Source organism: Sorex araneus, chromosome X (genome assembly GCF_027595985.1).
Source record: "Sorex araneus isolate mSorAra2 chromosome X, mSorAra2.pri, whole genome shotgun sequence".
Lineage (NCBI taxonomy): Eukaryota > Metazoa > Chordata > Mammalia > Eulipotyphla > Soricidae > Sorex > Sorex araneus.
Genome location: NC_073313.1, coordinates 162,744,736 through 162,758,991, shown reverse-complemented (window position 1 = coordinate 162,758,991; position 14,256 = coordinate 162,744,736). Strand labels below are relative to the sequence as shown.

The following is a 14,256-nucleotide window of genomic DNA, read 5'->3' as shown; positions in this document are numbered from 1 at the left end:
GGACCCCGGTACCGAACCCGATCCTCGTGACCCCGCACTCGCGCCCCCCCGGACAGTCCGCCCTCCTGTCCGTGGGTCCCTGTCAGCCCAAGGTCACTCCGGCCAGGGTCACCGTTGGCGGGGCTCGGCCCTGCCCAGTGGGCAGCCCTGCCCGCGGCGGCCACCGCGCCTCGCCCAGTTCCCGCTTCCCCCGGCTCGGGGTGGGCCGGGACCGCCTCAGCGCCTGACGGGGCGGGGCAGCAGGTTCGCGCCGTCGGAGCGCCCGGCGGCAGGACCCGGCAGCGACTGCGCAGGCGCGGCCCGGCTGTCGTCGGGGGCGGGAGGCCCAGGAAGCCCCGTGACCTGGGGGCGGCCACGCCCACCCGCCAGGGCCGCTGGGAGGAGCCGGCGCAGCGGGCCGGGGCGGCCGAGTGTTCTCGAAGGCGGCGTCCGCGCCAACCAGCCCCTGTGGAGCCTTCTGGAAGGTTTCCCGGGCCGCGGTGGGGCAGCGTCCGCACCTCCCACCCCCATGCCAGAATCTTCTAGAAGGTTCCCCTGCTAAGGAGAGGCAGCGTCCACACCTCCCAGCCCCTGTGGCGCCTTCTGGAAGGTTTCCCTAAGGCAGAGGGGCGGCGTCCACACCTCCCACCCGTGCCCTGCCAGAATCTTCTAGAAGGTTCCCCTGCTGAGGAAAGGCGGCGTCCGCACCTCCCAGCCCCTGTGGAGCCTTCTGGAAGGTTTCCTTGGAGCAGAGGGGCGGCGTCCACACCTCCCACACCCTGCCAGAATCTTCTAGAAGGTTCCCCGGATGCGGAGGGGTGGGTCTGCACCTCCCAGCCCCCTTCTGGTAGGTTCCTGCGGCAGAGGGGCGGCATCCGCACCTCCCACCCCCTGCCTGCCGGATCCTTCTGGAAGGTTCCCCGGCTGCGGAGGGGTGGCATCCGCACCTCCTAGTCCCTGCCGGAGCTTTCTAGAAGGATCCACCGGGCGCTTCAGCCGGCTCTTGGGTCACCTGCGCAGACCCACCTCCTGCCGGCCGGACTCACCTCTGGGCCACCGCTTGGAGATTGTCGGCTTTTGTTGGGGTTTTTTTTTGGGGGGGGCACACCTAGTTGGTGCTCGGGGCTTACTCCTGACCCAGTGCTCGCGGTGCTGGGGAAGCTCCTGGTGGTGCCCGGGGTTTGGGTACTGGGCCGCCGTGCAAGGCGCGCTGTGTGGCCCGGCCTCCCACCCCCATTGCCCTGTCCCACCCGGCCGGGGCCGACCCCCGCACGCCCCCCGCACGCCCAGCGCCGTCTCAAGCTGCAGGACCTTTATTTCCTCCTCATGACTGGTCGTGTGTGTCGGGACCGAGGCCACCGAGTAGGGTTCAAGGCACCCCGGAAGTGCGGGGTCCCCCATGCCATGGGGACCCCCAGGCGCACGCACGCAGGACCCAGAAGCACCCAGCAGCGGGACACGGGCCGGCCCTGCCCACCCCCCCCACCCCCCACCCCCCCTGCCTCTGCCTGCGGACCCGACAGGCCCGTCCAGCCGGGGGCGAAGCACAGGGCAGGACCCCCGAATCCCGCCCCGCCCTCCCTGGGCTCCGCGCATGGGTGTCCGTGAACCAGGGGCTACGCGAGCAAGCGGGGGTCTTCTCGGGGTCTGCACAGAGAAGGACCCCCAGGCCCGGCAGGAGGAGCGCCCCGCAGAGACACGTCCAGGCGGAGAGTGGGGGTGGCACGGGGCAGATCTGTGTCCTCACTGCAGGGTCCGGGGCGTCCTGGGGGGTCCCCGAGCCCAGGGCGCTTCCCTGCATGGCCCGAGGTCGGGCACCTTTGTCTCTCCGAGCGTTAGGGGAAAGGGGTCCCCACCAACTGGCGCGGGGGTCTCGGGGTTCGGGCAGCTCCGGGTGCAGGGGACAGCGGGTGGTCACTCCATCCCAGTGCCCCTGGGCCAGGCCAAGACCCCCAGCAGCCGACGGGCGGGGGTGGGGGGACAGGCGACGGTCATTAGTAGCGGCTGGGGGACCCGCGGCGCGGGAGGCTGTCCTCGCCCCGCCCCCTGGGCAGCTCTTGCATCTGCTCCGGGGGCTCCCGGTATATGGTCCGGTTCCTGCGGGTGGGGGTAGAGCGGGCATCAGGGGCTCTGACCCCCCCCCCCCGCCTCCTGCTCAGGCCCCGGCGCCCCCCACACTCACGGCCTGGCGTCCTGCGCATCACTGTCACCGTCCCGGCAGCAGCAGCAGTAGATGACGACACCCAGGATGATGAGGGCGGCCGCCACACCCCCCGCGATGCCCGCGTACAGGGCCACATTCATGGAGGCTGCGGGCACCGACGCGGCCTATGAGTCCCCCGACTGTGTCCGGGGGTCCCCGAACCCCGGGCTGGGGGCGGGCATCCCAGATGAAGGTAAAGACCAGGGTCATGCCCCGGGCAGATGGGGGTGTCCCACCCTGGAGGTCGGGTCCAGACAGCCATAAGCCCTGGGCTCTCACCCCGCTGCCACCGAGGGGTCCCAGACCTGCCCCCGGAGACCCCCGGGAACCCCCTGGCTTACGCAGTGTCACGGCCAGGGTGATGTTGCACGTCTCCACCCCCACCTCGTTCTGGGAGGTGCACACGAAGTAGCCCGACATGTCCGTGGAGATGTTCTTCAGGACCAGCATCTGCCCCGTGCCTGGGAGGAAAAGCCCAGGACGGGCCCCCTGAGCTCGGAGTGGACATCCACGGCGGGGGACAGGGGAGCAGCTGCTGTGGCCAGGAGACGCCGTGACACCCCCTGCGGGCGCCCTTGTCTGTGGGTGGCGTGATGGAGAGTGTGCTTCTGCACTCGCTGGACGTTTGTCCCCGTAAGAGGCATCTTTAGGTTTTTTTGTTTTGTTTTGTTTTGTTTTGCTTTTTGGGTCCCACCCGGCGATGCACAGGGGTGCACTCAGGAATTACTCCTGGCGGTGCCCGGGGGCCCCTATGGGATGCTGGGAATCGAACCCGGGTTGGCCGTGTGCAAGGCAAATGCCCTCCCCGCTGTGCTATCGCCCCGGCCCCCCGTAAGAGAACCTTTTGGGAGTGCCAGGCTTTGTGCGGTGGGGGCTTCCCACTCCGGGTACAGCCCGCGCTCGTGGCTCCTAGCCAGAGGTGACTCACTTCCCCTGGTCCCTACCCGCTGGCACCGTGCCTGCCTGGCGCCCGCAGACCCCTTTTTCTTTCGGGAAAGACCCTGTAATTCCTGAAACCTAGTGGGAGCAGAGGGTTGAGGCTGGGAGAGAGTGCAGAGGGCAGAGATAAAAGAGGTGCCTGTGTGGTCCCCAGGGCACTGCCAGGGGACCCCTGGGTAAGTGTTGGCACTCTCCTGCTTGAGTACCCCTGACCCCCACATGAAAAAGTAATGAGTGAAATTTATGTTTCTGCTGCAGTGGCGCCCCCTTGTGGTTGAGCCAGGGACTGCACCAGAGGCGGGTGTTTTGCTGCTTCTAGGAAATTCTGCCAAAGCAGCTCTGCGGGGTGCCCAGCCACTGCCCTGATCAGGGTTGCCTGGTGCCATTAGGGCCACACCTGGTGTCGCTCAGGGCCGTCCGGGCTGCACCCAGCGCTGCCCGAGGGTCGAGCGCGTCTCTCCCTGGTCCTTACCTGGCGGCACCAGCGCGCGCTCCTTGTGCTGGATGTCGTAGCTCTTCCAGCTGTACTGCGGCTCCGGGGACCCCTCCTCCGACTGGCAGCTCAGCTGGATGTCGCTCCCGATCACCGTCTGCCCCTCGATGCTGCAGATGGGCTTCGAGGGGGCCACTGGGGGGGGCGGGCAGAGAGGAGGGCGGGGTGAGCCACCCTCCACCCCACAACACACACGCGGTCACCTAGAGACACACAGTCTTAGAGACACACACTCCTACACACACACACACACATGTACACACACTCCTACACACACACTTGTACACATACTCCTACACACACATACTCCTACACACACTCCTACACACACATACTCCTACACACACTCCTATACACACACTCCTACACACACTCCTACACACACTCCTATACACACACACTCCTACACACACATACTCCTACACACACTCCTACACACACACTCTTACACACTCCTACACACACAGTTCTACACACACACTCCTATACACACATACTCCTACACACACTCCTATACACACACTCCTACACACACTCCCACACACACTCCTATACACACACACTCCTACACACACATACTCCTACACACACTCCTACACACACAGTTCTACACACACACTCCTACACACATACTCCTACACACACACTCCTACACACACTTCTATACACACTCCTACACACACTCTTACACACACTCTTACACACTCCTACACACACACTCCTACACATACTTCTACACACATACTCCTACACACACTCCTACACACTCACTCCTATACACACACACTCCTACAGACACTGCTACATACACTCTTACACTCCTACAGATACACACATACTCCTGCAGACACACACTCCTATAGACATACACACACACACTCCTGCAGGGACACAGGTGCATTTAAAGCTGCACGCTGACACATATGCACAGTCATACACACCCACACCTAGACACACTCCTAGACATACGCACGGATCCACATCTACACCCAGACACTGTTGCCCAGACATAGTTACACCTGCACGGAGACAAATCCTCACACAACGCAGGCATCAGCACACATACATGGACATGTGCACACGCACACACACACACACTCAGACATGTGCATGCGCACAGGCACGCACACATACACCTACGTACCAGTGCACACGGTGCCTTCAGTTCGCCACCCTCATTCTCCCCTTTCCCCCCAACTAACCGCCCCTCCCCCGCCGTGTGCCCCCCCCACCAGGCTTCAGTGGATAGTAGCCCCCCCGTAACCGGAGCTGTCCTGATGCTCCAGCTTGTAAAAGTGGAGAAACTGAGGCCTTCGAGGCGCCAGGCTGCTAGCAGAGCATCTGTGAACACCAGGGGGCGCCAGAGTCCACGGAGACAGTGGGCCGGGCTGGTAGGGTGGGGGTGGGGGGGCGCTGGCCCTAAGGCCTGAATTTACTCAGCAGTGGGTCCCTGTCACTCAATCTGACCTGAAACTCGCCCGGGCAGCCAAGCCGCTCGCAGGGAGATTTCTAAGACGGCTGCTTGTAACACCGGGTGAACCCCCCGAGCATCTCACGGTCCCCGCCCCGCGTCACGCTGGATTTCAGGTGTGCCAGGCAGGGCCTTGGCCAAGTGACTGCCTTCCTGGGAGGGGCCCCGCCAGAGACCCCGGCTCCAGGCATGCCAGCCGCGGTTCCACCCAGGGCTGGTCCCCTGGCCTCGATTCCTTCTAGATCCTTCTAACACTTCCCATGCTCCCCAGTAAGCGATGGGTGCGGGGGTAGGGCTGTTGTTGGCTGGGAGGCGTGACGGGGCGGGTGTCAGGCCCTGGGGGTGTGGTGGGGGGCAGGGGTGCCCCAGGAGGGGAGTTCCGTGGGCGCCACCTCTCCTTCCAGCGCCCCCTTTTCTGGACCCAGGGCGGGCGGGGGGGCTCACCCAGAACCAGCAGGCGGACGCGGGCCTGCGAGTTGCCGACCAGGTCAGACATCAGCGAAACGGAGCACTCGTAGGTGCCGTTGTCGGCCATGGTGAGGTCCTGGAGCGTGATGGACGCGTCCGACTCGGCGGCCTTGGCCGAGATGTTCACCCGGCCACTATAGCCATCACCGTAGAAGGGCTGCTGGTCTTCGAACTTCCAGATGAGCACTGTCTCCTGGAGGAGACAGGAGTGTCGGGGCTCCAGGGGAGAAGGGCGGGGCAGGGGCCGGACAGGGCTCTGTCCACAGCCCAGGGGCGATGGCGAGTCAGGGACACTGCGCTCAGGAGTCACTCCTGGCAGTGCTCGGGGGACCCGATGGGGTGCGGGGATTGAACCCAGGTCAGCCGTATGCAAGGCACGCACCCTCCCTGCTGTGCTATTTCTCAGGCCCCTCCTTGCCACGGTCAACAGTTCTGCAGAGACTTCCCGTAGCAACACACACACACTCACAAATACCCACAGTGAGAAGAAATGAGCGGCCCGCCAGGGAGATTGGTTGCAGCATTGTGTGTCCCCAGTCCCAGCTTTGGGACAAACGGAAGGTTCCTCACGGGCCCCTTGAGGACATTCCTAAAGTGGGGTCTTTGCTGCAGGTGCTGACCAGAAGGGGACGGGCAGAAGCGTCCAGGGCATGGGCGATCCCAGGAACCAGGTGCCAGGGAGGGCGTTGTCCTGGGGCCGGGGCCATAGCACAGCTCGGGGAGCACTTGCCTGGCACGGGACCAACCCTGGTTCCATCCCTGACACCCCAAAGGTTCCCCCGAACCCACCAGGAGGGCTTATAGAGCACAGAGCCAGGAGTCTGCCCTGAGCACAGAGACAGGAGTCTGCCCTGAGCACAGAGCCAGGAGTCTGCCCTGAGCACAGAGCCAGGAGTCAGCCCTGAGCACAGAGACGGGAGTCCTCCCTGAGCACAGAGCCGGGAGTCAGCCCTAAGCACAGAGATAGGAGTCAGCAATGAGCACAGAGCCGGGAGTCAGCCCGAGCACAGAGCCAGGAGTGAGCCTGAGCACAGAGCCGTAAAGGAATCTAATGGTGTTCCGTGCCTCCAGCATCGCTCAGCCTCAGCCCCTGGCCCCCCGTGCTGTACCGTGTGAGTCCGGAGGAGCTTGTCCCACCGGAAGATGCCATCGCGGTCGTTGGCTGAGGTCGAGTAGGTGCAGGGCAGCGTGACGCTCTTCCCTCGCGCCGCCCGGAGAATGTCAGGGGGGGTCTGCACATTGATGGCGCCCACTGCGGCCCACACTGCAGGGGCGGGGAGGGGGAGTGAGCGGTGGGGACGGTCCCCCCAGCCCAGAGCCCAGCCTGGGCTTCCACCCACCTCCTCTTCCTGGCGGCAGGCGGAGCCTCGCTCTGAAATGGGGGCGACACTGCCGTGTAACCTGGGGCGGCAGCACCCCCAGACCCTGGCATATAAGCGGGACGTGCAGCAGTGCTCACTGCACGGAGGAGGAGCTCCTGGGAGCACTCCGGGCGGGCGCAGATGAGCCTTACCGAGAATTTCCAGGAGGGGCCGGATTCACAACTGGAGTGCAGGGAGGGGCCCCTTGCAGCCAAGGGAGCCCAGTGGTGCTCACAGGAAGCCCAGAAGAAAGCGGGGGGGGGAATTATAGCAGCCCCCGGGCCCCCAAGGGGCAGGGAGACCCAGCCAGAGGTTCCGAGTGGCACATCACAGAGCCTTGTTAAGAGTCGGGGCTGGAGTGATAGCACAGCGGGGAGGGCTTTTGCCTGGCACACAGCCAACCCAGGTTCAATTCCCAGCATCCCGTAGGGTCCCCCGAGCACCGCCAGGAATGATTCCTGAGTGCAGAGCCAGGAGGAACCCCTGAGCATTGCTGGGTGGGACCCAAAAAGCAAAAAAAAAAAAAAAAAAAGAGAGAGAGAGAGAGACAAGGACAGTCTTGAGGGGGTCGTGGGGAAGTGATGGCTCAAGGCCGTCATGAAACACCAACCCCCCCGCCCCATATGCTTTCCTGAGCCCCTGGGAGCTGTCCATCTGCTCAGAGAACCCACAGCCCGTGTGTGTGTGTGCCGGAGGCCGAGGGACCAACCCGTGCGGGAGTGGACAGGAAGGACAGGCAGAGGGCAGGATGGGGTCATAGTACAGAACTTAGCCTGCCCTGCCTGGCTGTGTGTGTGCATGTGTGCATGAGTGCTCATGAATATGCTCATGTGCATGCGTGTGCAGTGTGCACACATGTGTCCCTGTACAGGTGTGTCCGTGTCCATGTGTGCTGCTCTCATGCGTGCAGGGCTAAGGGCGCAGCCTGGTGACCCCCCCCCGTCATGCTGCCCCAGATTAAGGGGAGTGTGAGGTGCGGGCACCGGCGCCAGCCCCGCTGCGTGTGGGTTTATGGCAGCCCTGACTCACAAGCCCTTGGCGTGGCCCAAAGGTCACAGGCCGGCAGGAGGGGGCGCCTCTGCGGGTGGGGGCTGCCCAGGAGACGGGGCAGAAACGGGCTTACCCCAGGGCTTGGGGGCACCCCACAGGCCCAGTTCGGACAGTGCAGGACGAGCCCCTCCCTGTGCCCCATTGTCCCTCCATCATGATGCCAGGACCAGACATGCGACCCCGGGTGGCCCGGCCCTCTCAGACCCACGACCTACACGGGAACCTTGGGCACCTCGTCCCCGAAAGCTCCCGGCAGGCAGGCGGCCGGGGCAGACTTTCCTTCTGGAAGATTCTTCTGGCTCCCACAGCTGCTTCCTCCTCCTCCTCCAGCAAGGCCAGTGAACTGAGGGCCAGGCTGCAGGCTCAGGGGGTCAGAGCCCAGGAGGGGCCTTTGCTTCACCCGCCTGGGACAGACACCAAGGGAACAGGGCAGTCTTGGAATATCGGGGGGCCCAGCCCGACAGGATACAGCCGAGAGTCCGTTCCTGGCACTGCAACCACGTGGCCAGCGTGGTCCAGCACTGCAGCGACCAGAGGATGTCCACACCCGGTGACCAGATGCAAACGTCCCCGCCACGCGGGCAATCTCTGGCCCTCGCCACTGAAAGCAGAAGGAACAGGCGTGGGGACAAAAAAAAAAAATAAAGGCTCCCCCATACTTTGAAACTTCTCTCGTGCAGAAGGGGTGGTCTTGGGGGCTGGGGCGAGAGCACAGCGGGGAGAGCGTTTTCCTTGCACGCAGCCAATCCAGATTCAATTCCCGGCATCCCATAGGGTCCCCCGAGCACCTCCAGGGGTGATTCCTGAGTGCATGAGCCAGGAGGAACCCCCGAGCATTGCTGGGTGTGACCCAAAAAGCAGGGCGGGGCGGGGAGGGAAGAAGTGGGACTCTGCCCTCCCAGCCCCGCCTTTGGGCCTGGGGCTGCCCGATCCACAGACTGGTGGAAGAGATCTGGAACCTTCAGCTTCTGGCAGCTTCCATGTCCACGTGTTTGGACACGAGCTCTGGGCAGTGGCATTTGAGGACGAAGCCCAAGTCTCCCTGCGAGGGTCCACGGGGACAGCGGCGGCCAGTCCCTTCCCAGCCAAGCCCCGTCCAGATCGCTGATGCGCAAGCCAGACTACAGTCCCTGAGTCCCGTGGCACTGCCACGAGAAACGGTGACAGGAGGTCCTCGCTCAGGCAGGAGGAAGGAATGAAAGGAGTTCAGCCAGGGGGAGAAGCCGCATGATCACGGTTTGCAAGAGGCTTGAAAATATACGTGGAAAACCCGTGAGATTTCACCCCATACTCTGAAACGGGAAATCAGACCGTGGAGGAGTAAATCGAAGAAAGAAAACTCAGGACACAAAAACCTGTTCTATGATCTGAACGGTAATAAAGTAGGGAGGGCGCTTGTCTGAGACGCGGCCGAGTTTGATCCCCGGCATCCCATAGGGTCCCCCGAGCACTGCCAGGAGTGATTCCTGAGTGCAGAGCCGGGAGTCAGCCCTGAGTGAGCATCCCTGTGTATGGCCCCCCCAAAACAAAACCCCCCAAACCTTTTGTATTTCTATAAGTAAAAAACAGACTCAAACTTTTAAAAAAAGAAACCTATTGGGGCTGGAGCTATAGCACAGCGGGGAGGGCGTTTGCCTTGCACGCGGCCGACCCAGGTTCGATTCCCAGCATCCCATAGGGTCCCCTGAGCACCGCCAGGGATTAATTCCTGAGTGCAGAGCCAGGAGGAACCCCTGTGCATCGCCGGTGTGACCCAAAAAGCAAAAAAAAAAAAAAAAAGAAACCTATTACGAGTCACGTCCAACTATCAAAGGCCTAAACCAGCTTAAAGGAGCTGGAAGTCCTGGCCATTAAGAGCTAAACGTTGCTAGTTGAAGGGCAAGAAGGGACAGCAGAAATGGGGGAAGTTTTCCATATTTGTGGATCAGCAGGGCCGACACCCTCCTCCAAATCACCACAGCCGTGACTCGGCCATCAGACCCCAGTGGCATCACACGGGCCCCGCGAGCTTCTGTAGTTCACTGTAAAACTCCCCAACTCGCCAGCGCAATGCTAAGAAACAGCGGTGGGACGGCTGCGTTTCCCCCCGCGGCAGACGCTATGGCAAACGCCTACGGCCGCAGGGATGGGGCTGGAGAGCAGCCTCGCACGCAGCCAACCTGGGGTGGAGCCCTGACACCCACCCCATGGGGTCCCCTGATCCCTGCCGGAAGTGATCCCTGGGCACAGAGCCAGGAGTCGGCCCTGAGCACTGCCCGGCGTAGCCCCCCGAAACCGAAACACACACAACCCCCACCCCCCCCAGCAGGCCTGGAGTCTGTGAGTTGTGACCCCACGGGTCACACGGAGCTCGGTTTGGTGGTACGGGGGCAGGTGCTGATGGTGGACCCTGGGGTAAGGCCTTTCCGCTTCCGGAAGGTCAGTCTCGTGCTACGGGGGGAGAGGGACTGCAGTGGCCTCTGCCTCAGTTTCCTGGTTTGACGTAGAGCCCCGAGTTCCGGGATGCGGCATAACCCTCCCCTCGGGAGACCCTGCTCGGGACCCCCACCCCCAGCTGTCTGCCCCCCACTTTGTCCCGGTGCCCAGCCCCAATGACCTCTGACCCGGGGTCAGAGAGACAGGGACAGTTGGTCCGGGGAACCCTCCCCAACCACGACTGATGGCGGGCAGACCCCCACTCCGGGGCTCTGGGTCCCCCACGCTCAGCCCCTCGTACCCCCATACCCAGCCCCGGACTCACCCGCCCAGAGCAGGTACAGCGCCAACCTCCTTGTCCCGTCCATGGCCAGGTCCTCCTGGGTCCTTCAGGCTGGTGACTGGCAGGGCAGTGCCCAATGGGACGGGCCACCTGCTCCCCGAGGCCGCAGGAACCTCCCCCTCATCTCCGGGGCTTGAGGGGCAAAGTCCCCAACTTCCCCAACCACAGGGCGGGCGGAGCCCCGTAATAGAGCAAGACGGTTCCCATAAAGGGTGTGGCCCGGCCCCGCCCAGAGGGGTCCCCGGTCCCCACGTTGCAGGGGGTCCTGAGGCTGTCGGGGGGCGTGGCCTGTCCCGGGACACCCCGGACGCGTCCACCTGCGGACACAGGAGGAGACGCAGGCAGCACGGTGGGGCGGGGGCAGCCGGGGACAGTGGCGCAGGGCTGGTGGCTGCCCCACGGGCACTGGGTCCCCGGACCTGAGTCCATCCTCCCAGCGGGGGGCCCTGCCCCCTTCTGCCCCCCCCCCCAGCAACCCCAGCTCTCAGCCCAGGGTGACGCGCCACAAGTCCCCCACCCCTTAAAGCGGCCCTGCAACCAGCCCAGCCCAGCCCGGGCAGGGGAGCTTTACCACTGGGACGAGTCCCTTCATCCCACTGACCTCGAGGGTCGCTGAGGCCGGCCCCTCCTTTGCCCTTCCCCTCCTGAGTCCATGTCCGACCTTTGTCCATCCCCTCCCGTGTTCATCCCCCTCCCGTGTCCATCCCCTCCCGTGTCCAACCCCCTCCCATGTCCGTCCCCTCATGTGTCCATCCCCCACCTGTGTCCATCCCCCACCTGTGCCCATCCCCCTCCCATATCTATCGCCCTCCCGTGCCCATCCCCCTCCCATGTCCATCCCCTCCCGTGTCCATCCCCCACCCGTGCCCATCCCCCTCCCGTGCCCATCCCCCTCCCGTGTCCATCACCCTCCCGTGTCCATCCCCTCCCGTGTCCATCCCCCTCTCATGTCCATCCTCCTTCCATATCAATCCCCCTTCCGTATCCATCCCCCTCCTGTGCCCATCCCCCTCCTGTGCCCATCCCCCTGCTGTGTCCACTCCCCCTCCCCCGAGTCCGCTCCTGGGTGCCCGACCTCGCGCCTGGCGCCTGTGGCCGGGGCTATTTTTGCTCCCTGCCTCACCAGGCGCCGTGAGCTCCCTCATGGCCGCAGCTGTTTCTGCCTGCCCTGGGGTGCCAGGCTGTGTGTGTCCCCAGAGTGGACCCGGGGCCTGGGGTCGGGGTCCAGGGGCCGGGCACAGGGTGGGGGCTGAGGGGAGCCCTGAGTCTGGGCTCCCAGCGCAGGGGCGAGGGGAGGCGGCCCGTGGTTTGGCGGCAGGGCTGCGAGGCCTTGGCCACCCCCGGCCACCCCTGGCCCAAGCCGGTCACTCGGCATCTGTCTCCCAGGGACCCTCTCTCAGGCCACCCCACATGCCTCTGCAGTGGGGCAGAAGCAGGTCACAGCCCCCGCAGCCCACCGAGACCCCCCCTCGAGCCTTCCGGGTGGGGGGGCTTGGCGCCCAGGGCCAGGACCGGCGGGGAAGGAGTTAACCGGCCTGGGGTCGGGTCCCCAGCCAGCATTCCTTCCAGATCTGGCCAGCCTGTGGCCAGCAGCTAAATTTAGCCAGGAGGGAAGGTTTCGGGTTTCAGCTACCCTGTGGGGCCACAAGACACAGGAGCCAGAGCCCCAGCTGCCCCTCGCCTCCGTCCCCTTGTGTCCCCGTCATCCGTCTGTGGCCGCAGGCCGGAGGCAGCTATGGAGAAGCAGGTAGGCCGGGAAGGTTGTGGGCAGTAGCCGGCATGTCCTCCCGGTCCTCTTGGTGATGCCCAGCGAGGCCGCGTGGGTCCCGCCCGCACACGGGTGCACTTGTTGGCGAGCACACGTGACAACATGTGTGATTGTGTGGGGGCCGGCCCGCATGGAACCGTGTGCATGTGTGTGTAAGCGTGTCCACATGTGTGAGCGTGTGTGCGCGTTTTACCTGCACTCAGCGACCCCCCAGAAGAGCGATCTGGGAAGAGTGACCCGTTTTTAGTGGTCAACTTGGGTCCCGGCTGGCTCCGGGGGGTTCGCCCGTGTGGATACCGGGACCCCCATAATGGCCACTCGAGACCCCCGGGGTATGCTGGACACGGCGGCCCAGTCACGCCTGCTGGCCTCTCTCCTGTGGGTCCTTCCCCCCTATGGAGATGACTCAGGCCTGCAGCCCCCCACGGAGCCGTCAGCCGGGTCCCCCTCCCCCTCCCCCTCCCCCCACAGGCCGCCAGGGCCCCCGTTGGGGGCTGCGAGGAGGAGGAGCAGGTGGTCCCGAGCGAGCAGGACGACAGCGGTGTGCGGGCGGTGCAGGCCCGCTACCTCCGGAGCCCGTCTCCGAGCCAGTGAGTGGAGCGGGGCCTGGGCTGGGTACATGGGCGCCGTGATCCAGACAGGCTGCTGGGCCGCGTGTCCCCTGACCAGCCCTCCTGGCCCAGGTACTCGGTGATCTCGGACGCGGAGACGGAGAGCATCTTCATGGAGCCCATCCACCTCTCCTCCGCCGTGGCCGCGAAGCGGATCATCCAGGAAGGTAGCCCTCCCCCCGGGGGGAGGAGGCTGGGGGCTGCCCCCCAGGGCAAGGCGAGCCCACCCCCAGTGCAGTTCTCACGGGCGGGAGCAATCCTCCGGTTCACCACCAGGGGGCAGCGCTGCTCTGCTCCCGGCTCTCCCAGCTTCCCGCTTCACCCCAGTCAAGTCCGTGGGGCCTAAATGCAGGGGTGCTGGGTGGTACCGGGTGGGCGCCTGGAGGAATCTGGCTGCGGCCAGGCTGCTTCTGTGTTGGAACCGAGCAGCTCGCCTCTTCCGGTGCTTCCCAGTGGAACCTGAGGGAATCGGTCTCGGGGAGCTGCAGGGGAGGGGGTGGCCCCTGGGGGCTTCCAGGAGGCGTCCGGGGGGCAGGGCTGGACTCATTCTGTGAAGGGCAGGGCTGTGGCCCCCAGGGGCCTCTCCTTCCCTCCTGGACCTTCTCTCTAGGCCTGCGGAGGTTGTACTCAGCCCCCCTCACCCCTTCTTACAGCCCCCCACGGCCCCCACCCCAGTTTGGCAAAGTCTGACTCAGGTCTGAGTCATTTGGCCTCAGGTCTGATTCTGAGCTGGAATTGCATTGGCTGGTTGTCCCCAAAGGCCCGGGACCCCCCCACCCGCCCCCTCAGGTGACTGCAGGAGCACACAAGCCCTGGGGTTCTATGGGACGGGACTCAGCAGAGTGACTGTGTGTCATTTCCCGGGGCGCAGAGACAGGACAGGGACACGCAGTCCGGTCCCCGCTCTCTGAGGCTAGCTGCGGCTGACCTGTCCGGCGGGCGGGCTGAGGGAGGGTCTCCGGGGCCCCGCTGAGCCCTGCCCTCCCCTCAGAGCTGCCGTCGCGGGGACCCAGGGGCGCGGCCGAGTGCCCGGAGCTGCTGGAGTCGGCGGAGCAGCTGCTGGTGGAGGACCTGTACAACCGCGTCCGCGAGCAGCTGGACGAGCGCAGCCTGTACAACACGCCCTGCGTCCTGGACCTGCAGCGGGCGCTCACG

General features: G+C 64.7%; 2 protein-coding genes across 2 annotated transcripts in view; one reads left to right on the top strand and one right to left on the bottom strand.

The window, feature by feature from the left end:
• Nucleotides 1–1,964: 1,964 nt before the first annotated feature.
• On the bottom strand, nucleotides 1,965–11,867 carry GPA33 (glycoprotein A33). Its single transcript, XM_055121215.1, has 9 exons — nucleotides 11,846–11,867; nucleotides 10,886–11,039; nucleotides 10,330–10,394; nucleotides 6,663–6,817; nucleotides 5,530–5,746; nucleotides 3,594–3,749; nucleotides 2,524–2,643; nucleotides 2,162–2,288; nucleotides 1,965–2,076 (listed from the first exon to the last, which is right to left on the bottom strand). Exons 1-9 carry the CDS (start codon nucleotides 11,865–11,867, stop codon nucleotides 1,974–1,976), a joined length of 1,119 nt encoding a protein of 372 aa, XP_054977190.1. The 3' UTR covers nucleotides 1,965–1,973.
• A 590-nt stretch (nucleotides 11,868–12,457) lies between these two features.
• Nucleotides 12,458–14,256, top strand: part of STYXL2 (serine/threonine/tyrosine interacting like 2) — an 8,514-nt gene continuing 6,715 nt past the window's right edge. The window contains exons 1-4 of the mRNA XM_055121214.1: nucleotides 12,458–12,469; nucleotides 12,962–13,080; nucleotides 13,174–13,268; nucleotides 14,093–14,256. The exon at nucleotides 14,093–14,256 is cut by the window's right edge and continues 68 nt beyond it. Of these exons, the coding sequence (XP_054977189.1) occupies nucleotides 12,458–12,469; nucleotides 12,962–13,080; nucleotides 13,174–13,268; nucleotides 14,093–14,256 (390 nt within the window). The remainder of the gene's footprint in view (nucleotides 12,470–12,961; nucleotides 13,081–13,173; nucleotides 13,269–14,092) is intronic.